We start from the raw sequence: 20,294 nt of genomic DNA, 5'->3' as shown, positions 1-20,294 counted from the left end.
AGCAGGTCCCTAACAATTCTCCCCTTCCTTACGGGTCTCAGCAGGAGCCAAAGGGGCAGGTGCAAGACCTTTCCCAAGAGGCTCAGGAGGCACAGCATCTCTGCTTGTACTTCCAGTGAACACAACAGCCAAAGCCGCAAGGATCAGATGCAACCCCACTCCAAGTCCAGCCCCTGAGACCACCTCCTTCCCCTCATGGAACTAGGCAAGAACAGCCATCCTGGTGCCTCGTGTGTGGTCAGCATCCCTGACAAGATCGCCAGCACCGCTGGCTGAGCGCTCCCTCCCTATGCAGTGGCCGGACTTCTGCTCACCAAACATTCATTTCCCTCAGAAAGAAAAGCCAGCTGACCAGCCTTGAAGTGGGAGCAGCACACAGCGGAAGCATGCCCCTAGCCCTGCAGGCTCCCACCCACCCACAGAGACAGACAGACAGACAAGCGCGCGCGCACACACACACACACACACACACACACACACACACACACACAGCTATCTCAGAGCAGAACACACATGGTTTGGTTGCAACATGCCTACCAATGGCTGCCCTGGGGAAGAAACAATAGAAACAGGGGCACGGGGTGCCCTGGACAAGAGCCCCCCGCCCGCCATACACACACCCTGGCACCGAGGCACCTACCCAGCACACTCCGGCAGGGACCCGGGGACTCCTGGATGCCGCTGCTGCCAGCCCGCCCGCCCGCGCGGGTCTCCGCCCAGCTCCGCCCGGCGGCCGGCGGGCGGGCGGACGGGCGGGCAGCTGTGGCAGCTCCTGGTGGCGCGTCAAGCGGCTGCCTTCCGCAGACAGAGCTCCTTTGTGTCAGTAGGGCTATTCATGGACTTACCCAAGGTCCCCAGGGGCGCGATACCTGCCGGGAAAAGCTGAACCAAATGACCAGGTTCCCCTCCCACATCTAGGTGGCTTTTTCAAACCCTTGCATCACTCGTCCCGCCTCCTCTTCCTCTTCCTCCAGCGCGCTTCCCAAACACACACCCTGTCCAGCCCGCTGCCGCCACTCTGGAGAGAGGTTGGACTTCTTTCTTCCATCAAATAGAAAACTCTGTAATTTCCCAAGACACTTTCATCTGAAAAGGAGCCCGGGATGTCTCGAGGAAGAATCCTCGGCCACCCCGTCCTTCAGCCTGCGAGGGGCCCGGACGGCTCCTGGGTTACAGGCTCATACACGCCAGCCCTGGCTCCCCTGCCATCAGTCCCCAGGCCTGGGGCTGGCCCCCCCGGAGTGCCGCTCTGGAGGGAGAGGCATCAATGGCTCACAGCAGCATTCCCTGGCACTGGGATTCCCAGCCGGCTGTTCCACACACACATCCCAAGGGCTCCCCCAGCTGGGGCAGCGCGACCCCACTGGCCGCAGCTCTGGCTCTCCGGCAGGACCAGGACGGAGCCAATCATGGAAACCTCCCAGCGCCCTCCCACCCCCACATTGCTCTCGTCCCAGTGGGCGGCTGCAATTTAACCCAGGGTCCTGCAACCAACCGGCACTGACTCCAAGAATGCCACCACCCCCGGGGGCCGGAGGACCGGCTGCTTCAGTCATCTCCCAGCAGCACCATCAGAGCAGCCCAACACACGTTTTTGTTTAGCACTTTTGTGTGCCAAATCCGGGCAAGCAGAGATGGACACAGAGCTTGGGGCTTCCTCCCCCCGGGACGGTGGCTGCGAGGAGCATGTTACAACAGCCCAAGAGTCAGGATCACAAGTGAAGGAGAGGTCCCTAACAGAGGGACCGCGGGGGGCAGAGGAGGAGCACTGGACTGGGAGGCAAGGGTCCCCAGCTCAGGCCCCAGCTCCAGCCCTGGTTGACTGGGTGCGCTGAGCAAGTCCCTGCCCATCTCTGAGCCTGGATTTCCTCATCTGTAAAATGGGGCTGACAACCCTTGACCTACCCACCTGAGGGGTTAACAGAGGATTCAGTGATCCCGGGCCAGGCACTATTTTGAGAGTTTGGCCTTCGTTAATTCATTTAATCCTCATCGGCACCTTGGGAGGCAGGTACTAGTATTACCCTATTTGCAGATGAAGAATCCAGCGTAGGGAATGGTAGTGGAAGCTGCCCACAGCTTGCTGTTTGAAGACCAGTAGGATTGGAAGACCGGTAGGTCCAGCTCCAGGGTGCCCACTCGAAACCACTGTGCAACCCCACAGGAAGCTGTCTTGCCAGCGCAAAGCTGTTTGATGCTGAGGCTACGGCTGCTGCCGTTGGTTGTCTGATTTCAACAAACACACCCTGGGCTGCGCCTGGGGCTCAGGTCAGGGGTGTCTGTCCCATAGCCAGTTCCAGCCTGAACATGCTTACCACCCAAGTGGCAGGCAACCTGGATGTCAGCCCAGAAAAAAATGGGGCAGGAGGAGCCCCTATCCTCCTTTCCCACCTCACCCTGCCTCGGCCACCCTAGGCTGAAGTGCTGTCCCTCTGCCTCTTAGTCTCCCTGTACTAGTCTCAGAGTCTCTGAATGTCTACCTCTGCCTGCCTCCTTGACCCTGTCTCTGACTCTCTATTCCTGTCTCTCTCACACATACCAGCATGTTCACGCATGCTGACATAAGAAAACATCCTTTATTAGGGTCAACTCGGAACAGCCCTCATCTGAGCTGGGCACTTACTACTCCAATCAACACTTTGCCTTGTCCCTGGGGGCAGAGCCAAGGCAGTCCTTGCAGGGCCCAAGAACCCTCCAGATTGGAAGGCTCTCATCCTGCAGGTTCCTGGGAAACAGGGCCCATTCTTGTCCTGGGAAACTAAGGAGGTGAGTCTCAGGAGACGGCCAGTTCCAATGGGAGGCTGATGGTTCCCAGGGTGGAATTTCTGGTGCTTAGGAGAAGATTCCTTAGGGTGGAGAGCCTGAATATAAGGTTCCTTGAGATGAGAGAAGTCCTTGAGTTCAGCTGAGTGTTCACCTCTCAATCAACAAACAGTTTCGGAGCACCAACTACGTGCCAGGTTCTGTGCTGGGCCCTGGGGATGCGGTGGAGAACAGGCAGAAAGGGGCCCTGCACTCGCCAAGCCGACAGCTTAGTGATGGAGACAGACATCAGGCTCACAGTCAGACTAGCCAGCCCATCATTAGACACTGTGCCAGAGCAGCCCTGCCAACCCAGGGCACTGAGTCCAGAACAGATCCAGAATGCATTCATCAACACTCTGGACCACAAGGACAATGAGGAAAGGGCACAGCAGTGCAGTGTCCCGAGGCCCAGGAGCAGGCCAGGCCAGGCTAGGAGAGCATCTAGGGCCTGGGGAGCCCAGGCGGCCACTGCCCACTGCCTCTCCATAGCTCCAGACACAAATCAACAAAGCATGTGGACCCTCCCAGTGTACAGCCTGGGGCAGGACAGGAGAGTCACTGTTATTCAGGCTATCTAGGGCCGAAAGGGCCCTTGGAGATCTTTTACTCTATAAATATTCCCTATTTATAGCCAGAGAAACTGAGGCCCAGAGAGGGTTAGTGACTTTCCCAAGGAAACAGAGCAACTGAGAGGCAGGGCTGGGACCAGAGCTTGCTAACTGCCAGTCCAGTGCTCCTCCTGTTGCACCCCAATGCTTCTCAGACCTACGTAAATGATGGTGCTATTCAGTACAGGAGGACTTGGGATCTAGGGAACAGCGAGATCCAGGTGGCCCACAGGCCACAGGATCAGCACCTGGGCCCTCAGAGCCTGGGCCCCATTTATTGATCTCCATATTTTATTTAACAAACACTTATTTGACAGTACGTGTCAGCACTGTTCAGAGCACTTCTCAATTACTGACTCATGAAATCTTCATAACCTTATCAGATATGATGTCTACTGTCCCCATTTTACAGATAGTTAAACAGAGCCGGAGAGATAATGAAACCTGCTCAAGGTCACCAGTAAGTGCACAGCTACAGATCAAACCCAATCCACTATCCGCTGTGCCCTGCACCACTGCACAGGGCGGCCATGGGACAGAGCCCTCCAGCTACATACTGAGAAGCCAGTTGGCTATGCAGCCCAGCCGTGCAGGCAAACGTCTCACTGTTCAGGCAAGCTGGCAGCAGCTTCCAGAGCTAGGACCAGGGAGGGTTAGCAGGGAGCCAGTGTATGCGCACCTCCCATTTTAAGAGAAGCAGCACCCCCAGGCAGAGCCCAAGGCTCCAGGGAGATGCAGCAGCAGCAAGATACAGCCCAGACACCCCGGACAGGCCGTTCCCTGCAGCTGCACCGCAGCAAGGCTCCATCTGTCTTCCCTCACTGCCTCCACTGTGTTAAGCCTGGTCCGCTCGGAATTGCGTTCGCAAGACCCCATCATGAACCCTGCACAGATGGAAACCCACCCACCTTCCTTCCCCGTGCAGACTCCACCTGCGGGAGACTGAGCCTTGGCAATACCCTCCTCAAAAAAAGGAGGGTACCTGCCAAAAGCTATTTAATGAGCTTCCCTGTCCCGGCTTCTGATCCAAAGTCCACTGGGATTTTATTCCAGGGTAGGGAGGAGAGTTATGCCACTATGGCAGAAACTGGGCACAAAGCCAGGGAGGTGTGGTCCCAGGAATTCCAGAGCTTATGACAGACTAAGACCACCCCCAGCCCCCACCAGCAGCTGCTCAGGCTATCACTGCCTTGGACAATGAAAGGGCCAGGCCTGTGCTTGGGTGATGGGGGTAATGAAAGCCAGGGCCGGGACACACTGGCCCCGACTTCTACAGAGCCCTGCCCCTGCCCCACCCTGTTGCAGAAGAGGGCAAAGGCCCTGGCCGGCCCAGGGGGACTGTGGAAGTATCTGCATATGCCCCTCCAGCCCAACCTTTGAATCTGCTAACCCACTTAGGAAGTTCTGGGCCTAAGACTCATTGGGTCTTACAGCCTTGGTTTTGGGGTCTATAGTCTCCATGCAGAAATGCCATCCCCACAGAAGAGCAGGCCAAGAAACATTTATTGGTTATTTTGATAACTACTGAATCCCTATTATGTGCCGGAGCCTGTGCTCGGAACTGTGGACACAGGCAGGGAAGCAGCCTGCTCCTGGGATCTGACTTGGAGGGTGGGCACAGCTGACTCTGTGCTGATATTTAATCAGGAACTGTCCTGCCACGTTCTGGCCTCTACGACCCTAACAGCAGGGCAAGGGACACAGTCTCCCACCGCTTGCTAAGGGCATGCTCCTGGCTCTTCCTGGGGGCACTTGCCTTGTTCTCGGGGGCACGTGCTGCAAGTGGAGTGCAGGTGAGTAGGACAGAGCAGGCATCCATCCTCAGGTTCAAACCCAGGGAGAGTTTTGGCCTGTAGTCTGCAGAACCCAGGGCAGGTCCCTTCCCCCTTACTGGTCTCAGTCTTCCATCCCTAAAATGAGGCCAGAGATGGGTGTCCAGTAGCGCCCCAGTTTCACTCCTCCCCTTCAAGAGTCAGTCCCAGGCCCCACAGGGTCCTCTCACTAAAGGATTAGGTTCTGTCAGTGGTATTTAGAAAGAGCACAGACTTTGCAGCCTAAAAAAATCTGAGCGTGAGTCATCTTCGGCAAGTCGCTTTAATGTCTCTGAGTCTCGGTTTCCACATCTGTAAAATAGGGCTATTACCATCTGCCTCAATGGGCCCTGCGGAAGACTAAATGAGATAGTGCATGCATATGGAGGGCCTGTTGCTGTGTTGTCATTGTTGCTGCTATCATCTGTCAAAGGACAGAATTGACCTTGAGTGGGTTGGTGAAAAGAGTAGTGTTAGGACTTTCCTGGTGGCGCAGTGGTTAAGAATCCACCTGCCAATGCAGGGGACACGGGTTTGAGCCCTGGTCCGGGAAGATCCACATGCTGAGGAGCAACTAAGTCCGTGTGCCACAACTACTGAGCCTGCACTCTAGAGCCCACGAGCCACAACTATGGAAGCCCGCACACCTAGAGCCTGTGCTCCGCAACAAGAGAAGCCACTGCAACGAGAAGCCTGTGCACCGCAACAAAGAGTAGCCCCTGCTCACTGCAACTAGAGGAAGTCCGCGTGCAGCAATGAAGACCCAACGCAGCCATAAATAAATAAATGTATTTAAAAAAAGAAAAAAGAGTAATGTTAAGTGTGAAAATATCTGTTGAGGGTCTAATAGATGAGAGCCTAACATGGTGCCCAGTTCTACTAATAGCTGCTAATCACTAACATTTATTGAGCAACAGGCTACTATCATCATCCCCATCCTACAGATGGGAAAACTAAGGTACAGGAAGGTTGCATGGCAAAGGCAATGGCAAGATAGGCAGCATGGCACCAAGGTGTATGCTCTTAAGCTGTATTCCCTGCCCTAATTCATGTTCCCCAAATGTCTCCGCCCTTGACATGTGCCTCTTCCTCAGCAACTTCAGGCAGCAAGGACAATCCCCAATCTGCTCATGGGAACTGCATCTCCCAACGACAGCCAGGGGAAGCCCACTTGCAGCAAAAGCCAGTAGACAAAAGTCCCCCCGGAGAGCTGGTCCTGAGAACCGTCGCTGGCCTGGGGCACGCATCACAGCCACCAAGCATCATCCTGACCTTGGGTGCCGCAGTGGCACAGGATGGCCAAGAGCCACGACCATCTCCTTTCCTGGCCCCAGTCCAACCAGCCACTCACTGGCCTGGGCTTTCAGGCTTTGGGGAGCAATCCTCGACCCAATGTGCTTGTGCCAACTCCAGGGTCAGGCCGTCTTGACTACTGGAGTTCCTGGGAAGTGTTCGGCACAGATGTGGAAGTCAGCCCTGTGACCTTGGCCGCTAAATGCAGTTCACGCCCGGACTCCCCCGAGTTCAGCCCTTGCTTGGACTCTTGGGCCTAAGGCCGGGTAACCAAAATAGAGGGTCAGCGGATGAAAGACTGGACTGAAATGCTGGCTTTGCTGCTGTTTTCTGCAGGACCTGGGGCAAGGCCAGTCCCCTCCTCGGGCCTTAATTTCCCTGTCTCTAAAATGGGTGCTAGGGTTGGACGAGATCAGTGCCACCCAGCATGCGGTCTGCAGGATGCACTGGTCCATGAACTGCTTGTTACTGGTTTACAACAAGATAAGCAGCAAGATCAAGAATGTTTGGAAACTTCTGTAGCAACTTGACATTGCCATGACATCCAAGTGCAAGACAATGGACTGGTCTGATTGAATACTTATAAGGCTAGTTCGGGTGCTGTCAAACCAGCATGAGATATCATATACAGTGTGTGTTTTAACAAAAGTATAAGGCTCTTCACCGCAGGTGATTTAGGAAGCTCTGGTCAAAAATGTCCTTGTTTCCACGAGAACTCACTAACTAGGCCTCTAACATAGCACTCATACCTACAGTGGGACTCATGATCCTGTCACCCAAATGTTTCCCTCTCCACTGCTGCCAGCTCAGAGAATGGCACCACCAATCACCTGTTTGCCTGAACCAGACTCATGGGCGTCATCCCTATCCCAAACTCTCCCCCCATCCAACTCATCACCAGATCTCGCAGATCCCACATCATGCGGATCTCTCAGCTCTCGATCCCTGCTCCCTGCACCCTAGTCCAAGGCACCAGCACCTCTTCCCAAGGTGAGGGCAACAGCCTCCTAACCGCTCCCTACCTCTCGCCTTGCCATCCTCTACGCCATTCTCATCGACAAGGCTGTGAGTTTTCTATGACACACATCAAACACAGAGCTCCCAGCGCCCCAGGATAAAGTTCAGACTCCTTAAACAGCCTCTCGGACCCTGAACACTCCTCCAGCTCGTCTCGTGCTTCCTTTTCCCCTCCCTCATGCCCCCACGCACACTGGTCTACCTTAAGGTCCTCACCTAGAGTGATCCTTCCTACATCCCAGCTCCTGCTCCTTGCCTCACGTCCCTGACCAGATCCTCCCAGTAGGTGCCCTCATTGGGCCTTCTGTCACAAATGTCATCTTTTCATTATATATTGTTCATATTTGGTTGGGGTCTGTCTTTCCTCCAATTGTCCTCTACCACACTAGACTATTAATTAGCCCTATGGAGATGAGAACTATGTTGGTTGATGAACCACAAAGTAGAGGACATTTGCCTGGCCAGCTTCTATCTGTGCTTCTTTGCCATCTGAGGAACCACCCGTCCTTCCCCCACTCTCAAACCAGGTGATTCACGTGGAACTGACCCATCTCCCACTCCAGGGATGGCCATGTGACCCAGGCCACAGCCAATCACTTTATCCCATCCTATTGTCTTCAGTGACTGGGATAGGCACATGATCCAGCTTGAACCAATAAGACTCAGACCCAGGATTACTGCTGAAATGATTGAGGGAGTCAAACTGTAAGGCCTTCATCCTGGTATTTCTGGCAACTATCTTCCGTCACTAAGGGAGTGAGCCAACACATAAGCAGGTAGAGCCAAGAGATAGAGCGGGTGAAGCCAGTTCTTGGTGACATTGCTCAAGGTCTTGAATCCAGCTATGCCTGAAGGCTACCCTCCTAAATCCAATAAATTCCATTTCTTGGCTGAAGCTAATTTGAGTTGGATTCTTGTCACTTGCAACTGGAAGATTCTTGCCTAATGTGCGCTGAATCACCAGTGTTTAGCACAGTGTCTGACACACAGTAGGTACTCTGGAATTATTTTTTCATTCATGCAGTCATTCAACAAATATTCAGCAGTGAGAAGGTGACCGGGTCTGCTTTATATGAAGAATCATCTTGGCTGCTGTTTAGAGGGGTGACTAACGGAACAGGAGTAGGAACCAGGAGATCCACCAGGAGACCATGCAGTAGTACCAGGGACAGAGATGAGGCCTGAAGAGCACGGCTGAACAGAGGGAAAAGCGGGGAGGGGAAAATTCCCAATTCCGAATTCACTGGAGAACCTCTGATGATCTCTGCTCCTCTCTGGTCCTCAGTTTCTCAATCTCTTTCAGCTCCTTCATTCTAGCATCTCTATGTTTTCTCCTACTGCTTATAGAGTCCCTAGCTGTCAACACTCAAATTTGCACTGAAGGGTATTGAGGTCAGGGTCAGGGTCAAGTCTGGAGGTTGGTTCTGACAGGCAGGGAGTATAGCTCAGTAGCTAAGAACACAGGTTCTGAAGCCAGATGCCTGGGTTTGGATCATGGACTATACCTCCTAGCTGTGAGACCTTGTACAGTCTATTTAACCTCTCTGTTCCTTTGTTTCTTCACCTATAAAATGGGAATAATAACAACAGTGTTAAGCAGATTGCATATTACAGCAGAAGGAGAGTACATTTGATAAATATTAGGTGGTATTATTATTTGTAGTAGGAAATCCAAAAAGAGGAAATTTTAAAACATAGAAAATAAATTATTCCAAAAATCAGTAAAAAATTTCCTTGAACTAAGGGAAGGCTTGGATCTTCAGACCAAAAAGGCTTACCTAGTTAGTACCAGGAAAAATTACCAAAAGAGAGCAAACAACTAGAAATAATCTGGGGAAATTTCTAAATTCCAAAGACTAGAAAAAGAAATCCTGCTTGCTTCCATAAAGAAACTTTAGCGAATCAAGTGAGTACTGCACTTCTTACAACACCAAATGCTGGGACAATAGAGCCTTTCTCTCAGGTTTCTGGGGGAGAAGGACTATTAACCTAGAATTCACTACTCAAGCAAAAGATGACTCAAACATGAGGGCAAATATTTTCAGACTTACAAAGACTAAGAAAGTATGCCACCCACAGATCCTTTCTGAAAAATTTACTCAAGAAAGCTCTCCAAACCAAAATGAATCAAAATCTAGAAGTCAAGAAAAAGATGCTGTGGGATACAAGACACTGGCAAGCAATGAAGCCAGAAACATTTACACACTTAACTATGGATGACATCATTGATAAGTTAAATGCAATTTTAAGTAAATGATTCTCAAAATGCAATAGAACTAATGTTTAAGAATAATAACAATCAGAAATAAAATTTCAGATGATTTCAGCAATACCTAGGAGTCATGGAGAAGAGCAAAGAGAAGTATGGGCCAGCTTATTATGGGTTGTAGGACATGAGGACATGCTATTGTAGATCTGGTGTCATTCTTTTTTTTTTTTTTAACATCTTTATTGGAGTATAATTGCTTTACAATGGTGTGTTATTTCTGCTTTATAACAAAGTAAATCAGCTATACATAAACATATATCTCCATATCTCCTCCTTCTTGCGTCTCCCTCCCACCCTCCCTATTCCACCCCTCCAGGCGGTCACAAAGCACCGAGCTGATCTCCCTGTGCTATGCGGCTGCTTCCCACTAGCTATCTGTTTTACATCTGGTAGTGTATATATGTCCATGCCACTGTCTCACTTCGTCCCAGCTTATCCTTCCCCCTCCCCCTGTCCTCAAGTCCATTCTCTAAGTCTGTGTCTTTATTCCTGTCTTGCCCCCTAGGTTCTTCAGAACCATTTTATTTTATTTTATTTTATTTAGATTCCATATATATGTGTTAGCATACGGTATTTGTTTTTCTCTTTCTGACTTACTTCACTCTGTATGACTGACTCTAGGTCCATCCACCTCACTACAAATAACTCGGTTTCGTTTCTTTTTATGGCTGAGTAATATTCCATTGTATATATGTGCCACATCTTCTTTATCCATTCATCTGTCGATGGACACTTAGGTTGCTTCCATGTCCTGGCTATTGTAAATAGAGCTGCAATGACCATTTTGGTACATTTTTTTTTTTTTTTTTTTTGGCGGTATGCGGGCCTCTCACTGTTGTGGCCTCTCCAGTGGCAGAGCACAGGCTCTGGACGCGCAGGCTCAGCGGCCACGGCTCACAGGCCCAGCCGCTCCGCGGCATGTGGGATCTTCCCGGACCAGGGCACAAACCCATGTCCCCTACATCGGCAGGCGGACTCTCAACCACTGCACCACCAGGGAAGCCCCATGACTCTTTTTGAATTATGGTTTTCTCTGGGTATATGCTCAGTAGTGGGACTGCTGGGTCATATGGTAGTTCTATTTTTAGTTTTTTAAGGAACCTCCATACTATTCTCCGTAGTGGCTGTATCAATTTACATTCCCACCAACAGTGCAAGAGGGTTCCCTTTTCTCCACATCCTCTCCAGCATTTATTGTTTGTAGATTTTGGGGGTGTCATTCTTGATATTGAAATACGTTGGTGAAAAAGATATGGGTAAAATCACCAGCAGACTAGAATTAGGGTGTGTAACTTCAGAGGAAATTTTACAGAAGAATAATGAGAAGTTAGCCTTGGGATATTTAATACTACTAAAACATATTATGAAGCTACAGTGATTAAGTGTCAGTATGATGTAGAAATAGACGAATAAATGAGGGAAACAAGCGAATTCAAAAATCAACCCACCAATGTGTGGAAATTTGGTCTATGATAAATGAGTAAAGGAAGGATAACTCAAAAAAATAGGTTTGGGGTTTCCCTGGTGGTGCAGTGGTTAAGAATCTGCCTGCCAATGCAGGCGACACAGGTTCGAGCCCTGGTCTGGGAAGATCTCACATGCCGCGGAGCAACTAGGCCCGTGAGCCACAACTACTGAGCCTGTGCATCTGGAGCTTGTGCTCCGCAACGAGAGGCCATGACAGTGAGAGGCCCACGCACTGCGATGAAGAGTGGCCCCCACTCGCTGCAACTAGAGAAAGCCCTCGCACAGAAACGAAGACCCAACAAAGAACGAAAGAAAGGAAGGAAGGAAGGAAGAAAGAAAGAAAGAGAAAGAAAGAAAGAAAGAAAGAAAGAAAGAAAGAAAGAAAGAAAGAAAGAAAGAAAGAAAGAAAGAAAGAAAGAAGGTTTCATTAAAAAAAAATAGGTTTGGAAAAATTGGTCAACCACTTGGGGAAAAAATTAGTGAGAGTTCCATCTGACACCAGGCACTAGATTAAGTGCAGATGAATTAAAAATATGAATGTAGGGCTTCCCTGGTGGCGCAGTGGTTGAGAGTCCGCCTGCCGATGCAGGGGATATGGGTTCGTGCCCCAGTCCGGGAAGATCCCACATGCCGCGGAACGGCTAGGCCCGTGAGCCAAGGCTGCTGAGCCTGCGCTTCTGGAGCCTGTGCTCCACAACAGGAGAGGTCACAACAGTGAGAGGCCCGCATACCGCAAATAAATAAATAAATAAATATGAATGTAAAACATAAAAGGTTAAAAGTACTGGAAAAGTATACAGAAGAATATTCGTTATAATTTTGGAGAGGAAAAGGTCTCAGAAAGTATAGCCCCCTACCCTCAAAAAACAGACTTGACTACAAAAATATTTGATTATTAAAAAATGTTAACTTCTGAATGATAAAAGATACTATAAATAACGTTAAAAGATAAATGATAAACTGGAAAAAATATTTGTAACCTACATAATAAGCAAATGGTTAATATTCTAATATTACAAATAAAACAAATGCCCCAGTAGAAAACTGGGCAAATGATATGAACTGATGAGCCGAAGAAGAAATATAACTGACTAATAAATGTAAAAAGAAGCCCAACCTCACTAATAATCAAATAATTATATACAGCCACTATGGAGAACAGTATAGACTTTCCTCAAAACACTAAAAATACAACTACCATATGACCCAGCAATCCCACTCCTGGTCATATACCCAGAGAAAAACATAATTCAAAAAGATACATACACCCCAATGTTCACTGCAGCACTATTTACAATAGCCAGGACATGGAAGCAACCTAAATGTCCATCAACAGAGGAATGGATAAAGAAGATGTGCTACATATATACAACAGAATATTACTCAGCCATAAAAAGGAACGAAATAGTGCCATTTGCAGAGATATGGATAGATCTAGAGACTGTCATACAGGGTGAAGTAAGTCAGAAAGAGGAAGACAAATGTCATATATACTATTGCTTATATGTGGAACCTAGAAAAATGGTACAGATGAACTTATTTGCAAAGCAGAAATAGAGACACAGATGTAGAGAACTTACGGATACCAAGGGGGTTGGGGGTGGGATGAACTGGGAGACTGGGATTGACATATATACACTACTATGTATAAAATAGATAACTAATGAGAACCTACTGCATAGCTCAGGGAACTCTACTCAGTGCTCTGTGGTAATCTAAATGGGAAGGAAATCTAAAAAAGAGGGGATAGGTGTATATGTATAACTGATTCACTTTGCTGTACAGCAGAAACTAACACAACATTGTAAATCAACTATACTCCAATAAAAATTAATTTAAAATTTTTTTTAAATAAAAAGAAAGAGGGAGAACTTTTAAGACTGATGTGAAAGGTTTATATGATATGCTAAGTTTATGTGTATGGAAAAAATATTTGGAGAAACACACCAAACTTACAGCAGTGGCTATCAATGGGGAAAGGGCTTGGAGAATGGGAGATTTTCTTTATTTTATTCAGCTCAGCAATGTTTAGGATATGTTTGTACAAGTTTTGTACAAGTATATCAAGGAATATATGTAATGCAAATAAATAAATATTCCCATTTGTAATATAAATAAAATTTTTCAATTTCCTCAAATAAGTTTAACAACAAATGTGCAAGACCAGTATGGAAATTTTTTTTCAAAACTTTACTTCGGAAATCTTAAAAGAAGATTTGCATAAATGAAGAGACATAATTCTATTGCTGGATGGGAAGACAGTGTTGTATAGACTTCAAAACTCCCCTTTTTGATGTATAATTTTAAATGTAATTACAATGCAAATCTCAATGAGATTTGGTGGGGAGAGGCAGGGAGGAGGTGGGGACTTAATAAAATTATATTGAATTGCATTTAAAAGAACAAATATTCATTAATCGTTAGAGAAATGCAAATCAAAACTACAATGAGATATCATCTCACACCAGTCAGAATGGCCATCATCAAAAAATCTACCAACAATAAATGCTGGAGAGGGTGTGGAGAAAAGGGAACCCTCTTGCAATGCTGGTGGGAATGTAAATTGATACAGCCACTACGGAGAACAGTATGGAGGTTCCTTAAAAAACTACAAATAGAACTACCATATGACCCAGCAATCCCACTACTGGGCATGTACCCTGAGAAAACCATAATTCAAAAAGAGTCATGTACCAAAATGTTCACTGCAGCTCTATTTACAATAGCCTGGAGATGGAAACAACCTAAGTGTCCATCATCGGATGAATGGATAAAGATGTGGCACATGTATACAATGGAATATTACTCAGCCATAAAAGGAAACAAAATTGAGTTATTTGTAATGAGGTGGATGGACCTAGAGTCTGTCATACAGAGTGAAGTAAGTCATAAAGAGAAAGACAAATACTGTATACTAACACATATACAAGGAATTTTTTTTTTTAAATGTCATGAAGAAGCTAGGGGTAAGACAGGAATAAAGACACAGACCTACTAGAGAATGGACCTGAGAATATGGGGAGGGGGAAGGGTAAGCTGTGACAAAACGAAAGAGAGGCATGGACATATATACACTACCAAACGTAAAATAGATAGCTAGTAGGAAGCAGCTGCATAGCACAGGGAGATAAGCTCGATGCTTTGTGGGAGACACAAGAAGGAAGAGATATGGGGACATACGTAGACGTATAACTGATTCACTCTGTTATAAAGCAGAAACTAACACACCAACGTAAAGCAATTATACTCCAATAAAGATGTTAAAAAAAATAAAAGAACAAATATGTGAGAAAAGGATTCTTTTTTAAAAAGAGTAATGAGAGGATACTTATCCTAACATAATGTAAAAGCACTGGAACAAATAACTGTTTGGAAAGAATGAAAAGCATTTTTGCTCATACCATATACCAAAGTAAATTCCAGATAGACTAAATGTTAAAAGTTGAAAAATAAAACCATAAAGTTCAAGGTGTGGGGGGAAGTGAATATTGTATAACCCTGGGGTGGATACCACAACACTAAAGGCAAAATAATATTTTTTTAAATTTATAAATATGATATTAGTCATCAGAAAAACACAATTCAAAACCACCATGAGATGCTATTTCACAACCACTAGGATGGCTATGATTTTAAAAAAACAGGAAAATAACAAGTGTTAGAGAGAATGTGGAGAAATCGGAATACTTGTACGCTGATGGTGGGAAGGTAAAATCATGAAGCTACTTTGGAAAAGATTCTAGCAGCTCCTCAGAAAGTTAAAAAGAGTTACCATTTGATCCAGGAATTCTACTCCTATGTATATACTCAAAAGAAATGAAAACATACGTCCACACAAAAACCTGTACACAAACATTTATGGCAGCATTATTCATAATAGTCCAAAGGTGGAAACAACCCAAAGATTCATCAACAGATGACTGAATAAATAAAATGTGGTAGAGCCACACGATGGAACATTATTCCACCATAAGAAGAATAAGGTCCTGATACATGCTGCAACATGGATAAACCTTGAAAACCTCATGCTAAGTGAAGGAAGCCAGTCACAAAAGACTTAATATTACATGATTCCATTTATAGGAAATGTCTAGAACAAATCTATAGAGACAGAAAGTGGATTAGTGGTTGTGTAGGTCTGGAGGAGATGGGGAAATGGGTGGGTGATAGCTAAAGGGTACGGTTTCTTTTGGAAATAATGAAAATGTTCTAAAATTGACTGTGGTGATGGCTGCACAAGTCCGTAAATATACTAAAAGACCATTGAGTTGTACACTTTAAACGGATAAATTGTATGATTTGTGAATAATACTTCAATAAAGCTGCCACCAAAGCAGTTTACAGATATGACTACCTATAAATCAGAAACATCTATAGTTTAAAAAAATAAAAGGTTAATATACAAATATCCTTATTTTATAAAGAGCTCTTGTGAATTAATAAACTAAAAACAGCCCAACAGAAAAATGGGCAAAAGATCTGAACAAGCTACTCACAAAAGAGGTAACGTAAATAACTGAAAGGCATGTAAACATCCAACATCTCTAGTACTCAAAGAAATGAACCTACTAAAAAATGTAACAATGCACAGTGTTGGTGAGTGTGTGGGGAAATGGTTTCTTACCCAGACTGTATCAATTTGCTTGGGACTGAGGGGTTTCCCAGGAAGCAAGATTTGTCATGTTAAAAAGGGAGAGTCTGGGGCAAAGCAGGATGAATTGGTCAATCTTAACTGGGATTATAAATTGGTACAATCATTCTGGAGAGTAATTTGGCAATAGGTATCAAGAGCCTTTTTTACAAATATATACCCTTTCATCTGGAAATTCTAGTAGCAGGAATTTATTCTAACAAAACATTCATTTATCAACAAGTATTTGTGGTGGGTCAAAGATGTACACTGGATGCTGGGGATATAGCTATAAAGATTTTTTATCTCAGGTTTTTGTAACAATGAAATATTGTCAACAACCTAAATGTTGACCTACTGGAGATTTTTAAAAATAAAACCTGTTTTATCTACACAATGAAATACTCTATAGGCACTAAAAATGATGTTGTAGAAGCACATTTATTGACATGGAAACGTGGATACACTACATTGTTAAATGGAAAAAAGCAACTCAGAAAACTGTGTGCATGGGCAACCCCAATTTGCAATTTGTTTATACACACAAACGTATATGTGTGTATAAACAAATACCTGACAGGATACGCCCCAAAATGTTAACAGTGGTTATCTCTGGGTGTTGGGATGAAGGGTGAACATTTCCTTCTCCTGTTTCAACTGTACTAAATGTTTTCTTCATAATAAACATGAATTACTTTTGTAACAATACAACAAAAGTCAACTGCATTCAAAAAAACCCACACCTGCCATGCCCTCATGGGTGGAGGGCCAAGGAAGGGGGCTGCAGAGTCAAGCACATGTTCACACTTGATCTAGCAATAACAGCTGCCACTAAGCACAGTTGTCCCTTGGTATCCTGTGTGCTGGGAGGTGGGTGGTTCCAGGACCTCCGGCAGATACCAAAATCCAGGGATGCTCAAGTCACTTATATGAAATGGCATAGTATTTGCATAGAACCTACACACATCCCTCTCATATACTTTAAATCATCTCTAGATTACCTATAATACTAATACAATGTAAATGCCATGTAAATAGTTGTATGACGGAAATACTATGTAAATAGTCACCAGCTCAGCAAATTCAAGTTTTGCTTTTTGGAACTTTCTGGAATGTTTTTTTTTTTTTTTTTCCTATCTGCAGTTGGTTAAATCTGTGGAAGCGGAACCCGCAGATACGGAGGGCTGTCTGTACCTACTACATACCAGGCACTTTGCACAGACCATTCCCCTTACTCCTGAGGAGAACCCTGTGAGAGAGATGTCCTTGTCTCATTTGACAGAGGCTAGGTAACGTGCCAGTAATCCCACAGCTAGTGAGAAGCAGAGCTGGGATTTGGCCCCTGGCCTGCCTACCTCTGAATCAGGCCCCTGCCTCTACCTTAGCTGCCCCTGCTTGTTCCTGGGGATGGGCAGAGAAAGGTCCCAAGCCACTAGGCCCTCTGTCCTGCAGGCTGGTTCTATGCGGACCCTTGTCCTCCCTCTCTGCAGACAGTCTAGGGGGCGACAGAAAGACAAATCAGCAAGGGTGGGGACAACGGCAAGGGGAAGGCGTGGCGCTGGCAGGCCAGTTGGCTGAGGTCAGGGCTCAGGGCAGACTAGCCAGGGACTCCTCGCCTGCTGGGCGACATTCAGGAAGCCTAACCACATCCGGCCCCAGGAGTTCCCAGGCCCTGTGCGCTCCCAGTGGTAGGGAGAGAAAACCTCGCCCGGCCTGCTGCCGCCTTACTAAAAGCAGGAGGAAAACAGCCTGCCATCTGGGACCTTCGCCCTGGGCTGGGGATGGCTGGCCAGTCCTTTCCCCACTGCGGGCCTCCAGGGTCTCCTCTTCTGTGTGAGGAGGGGCCGTGACGGCTGGTGGCTCCAGGACCCTCCCAGATCTAAATTCTCTGAATCGATGGTGCTTCCTCACAGAGGGCCCGGCAGGAAGAGGAAGGGGGTGAGGCGTCCCACCCAGCTCCCGAAGGAGCCCCTTCCTCTTCCCCTCAGCTCCAATCCCACTACTATTTTTAGAACTGGGAGCGTCTCCACCAGCCCTGCCCTGCTCAGAGCTCCAGGTAAAACACAGCAGCCCCATTCATTCTGCTCCAGCAAGAACGCGTGGGGAATTTATAGACAAGCCAGCCGACTAGACAACCTCTCCCCACACCATTAGCAGGGCTATTTCTCACTATTTCCATTAGACAGCCCAAAGTGATGACTTACTTTTCCTAATGACAACACAGCCAAGTGAGATGACAAGTGTCTCTAGGACAGTCTGTGCCCCGCCCCGTCCCCAACCTGGCAGACTCTTCAAAGGCCGCTGAAGGGGAGCGCTGAGCGGGGGGTCCTAGTTCCAGCTCCAGCACCAACTATGTGCCCCTGGCCAAGTTCTTGCCCCTCTCTTGGTCTTGGTTTCTACAAATCAGCTTGTTAATCGATTGATCCTGGTGAGGGAGGGAGGAGGCTTTTCAGTTCCACACTCAAAGATTCTGTGGTTCTATCAAAATTCTAGTCACTCGTGAAACAAATATTATATTCTCTGCTTTGTGGTGTGTGTTGAGCTGTATTCCCAAATCATCTGAGAGTTGATGATGGGTCTCAGAATGCATTTTCCCATTGAAAATTGTGTTATAAATGGTGGTCAGCTTCCTAGGCTAGCCTACTGAACACTTAATTTTCTCCCACGAGGAGAAACAGCAGAAACCTATATTGTGATAGAATTTAACCAAAATGGAAAACGACTAACGTTTAAAAGACACTGTTTTAGAAAATTTACCCTGAGTAGTGTTTGAGCAAAAGAAGATATACATTAAAGGCAATGAAAAAGTCTGTGGCAACTGCTGGGGAAGAGTCTGAAGGAGACTTCTGACCACACTGGAAACTAAAGGCACTGCACACAGATTCTCACTACTTCCATTGAAAGTTAGCTTTATGCCATAGACCAGGAGTCCGATTAAAGAACCTATGTGTATACCTGTATATGTGAAGTTAAAACAAGAGTCCAGTGAGCAGGAAAAAAGAAGGGCCAGGGGAAGATTCTAGGTTTGAAAGCTCCTTGCCACTTTCCCTGGCGGGGGAGCCTGAAGGAGGCACATTTGGCTGGGAGGAAGCAGGGCTGTGCTTACAATCTGAGTGCCTGTGAGGAGGACCCCTTCCTGTATAAGGTTCATACGTATACTTATTTGTCTCAAGTACATGATGAATATTAACCACGTACAACACTTGCATATATTCACACACATACACTCTTGTTTCAATGTGAAGACCAAAATGTCTGATTTCTTTTTTCTTTTAACCTGTTATTAGAGTCCTGAGGCTTTGAAGATGACTCCTGGAGATCACCTAAATTCAACTCCCTCATTTTTCTTGGTAAAGAAACAAATGATCAGAGAAGTCAAGTAATTTGCCCAAAGTCCCTCAGTGAATTCCAAGCAAAATCAGTATGTGAACCAAGATCTTCAGAATACTACTCTGGTTTTCTCTGAAGGCAAGGAGCTCAGTGAGAAGGGAGCTCCACAAACCCAGGGAAGAGAACCATAGGAGCAGTTCTGGGTCTCAGAAGGGTCTCCTTCCCTCTGAGGATGCCCAGAAGTCAGTGTGGATATGGTGGCATCTATAACCCTGAAGTGAGTCTGGCCAGATTGGATTGCTTAAGACCAAGTGGGGATCCAGGCTCTGGTCTTACAAAGCCGAGGTGCAATGGAAAAAGCTCTGAGCCAAGCAAGGCAGGAGACCTGCGTTCTAGTCCTGGCTCTGCCACTACCTTGTCCCATGAACCTGGCCAGGTCACTTCCCCTTTTTGAGCCTCAGTTTCCTCGTCTAGATTCCAGAACGTGAGAGGCTTGAACTGCACGGCCCAATCCAATTCTACAACATCTACTGAGCACCTACCAAGGACCAGGCAGTAACAGAATCAGAAATAAATAAACTTTGACCTCCACTGGCTCCCAAGGAGCTCACGGTCTTGCAGGTGAGACATATCTGCCTAACTCACTGTGCTAAAGATGAACAAAACACTGTGGAATACAGAGGGGGAAGCAGCGGCTTCTGACGCACGTCTGAGAAAGGTGTCTCAGGGGAGGCTTGAAGGCTGAGGACTGTATGTGTCAGGAACAGCAGAGGAGGGCAGGCGACATCAGGCAGAAGAAACAGCCTAAACACGAACATGCGTGGGGAATTCAGAGAAGGAAAATAATCCAATACGGCCGAGCTGTGGGCACAAAGCAGGAGGGCAGAGGGCGAGCCTTAAGAAGCAGGCTGGGACCATGGCCTCCCACGATGGTCTTGGAGCGGGAAGTGTGACTGCTCAGCTTCCCGAACCCTCCCAGCTTGGATGGTCCGTGACTGCTGAAAAGTAGGAGAGCAGAGCAATCCAAAGCCAGTGCTCTGGAGCTGGGCACCCAGGTTCCAATC

At 47.0% G+C, this 20,294-nt stretch overlaps 1 protein-coding gene across 5 annotated transcripts in view; it reads right to left on the bottom strand.

Moving 5' to 3' along the window:
* The window catches only part of RGS3 (regulator of G protein signaling 3), a 130,803-nt gene that overhangs the window by 34,256 nt on the left and 76,253 nt on the right, over positions 1 to 20,294 (bottom strand). The window contains exon 1 of one of the 5 annotated variants that reach the window (XM_065879220.1): positions 846 to 951. The exons of the other annotated variants lie outside the window; for them this stretch is intronic. Within the exon in view, the coding sequence (XP_065735292.1) occupies positions 846 to 914 (69 nt within the window). The 5' untranslated portion in view covers positions 915 to 951. Of the gene's footprint in view, positions 1 to 845; positions 952 to 20,294 lie in introns of those variants that run through there. 5 annotated transcript variants of the gene reach the window in all.

Source organism: Phocoena phocoena, chromosome 6, assembly GCF_963924675.1.
Source record: "Phocoena phocoena chromosome 6, mPhoPho1.1, whole genome shotgun sequence".
Lineage (NCBI taxonomy): Eukaryota > Metazoa > Chordata > Mammalia > Artiodactyla > Phocoenidae > Phocoena > Phocoena phocoena.
The sequence above is the reverse complement of the archived record's forward strand: the minus strand, read 5'-3'. Positions and strand labels throughout refer to the sequence as shown.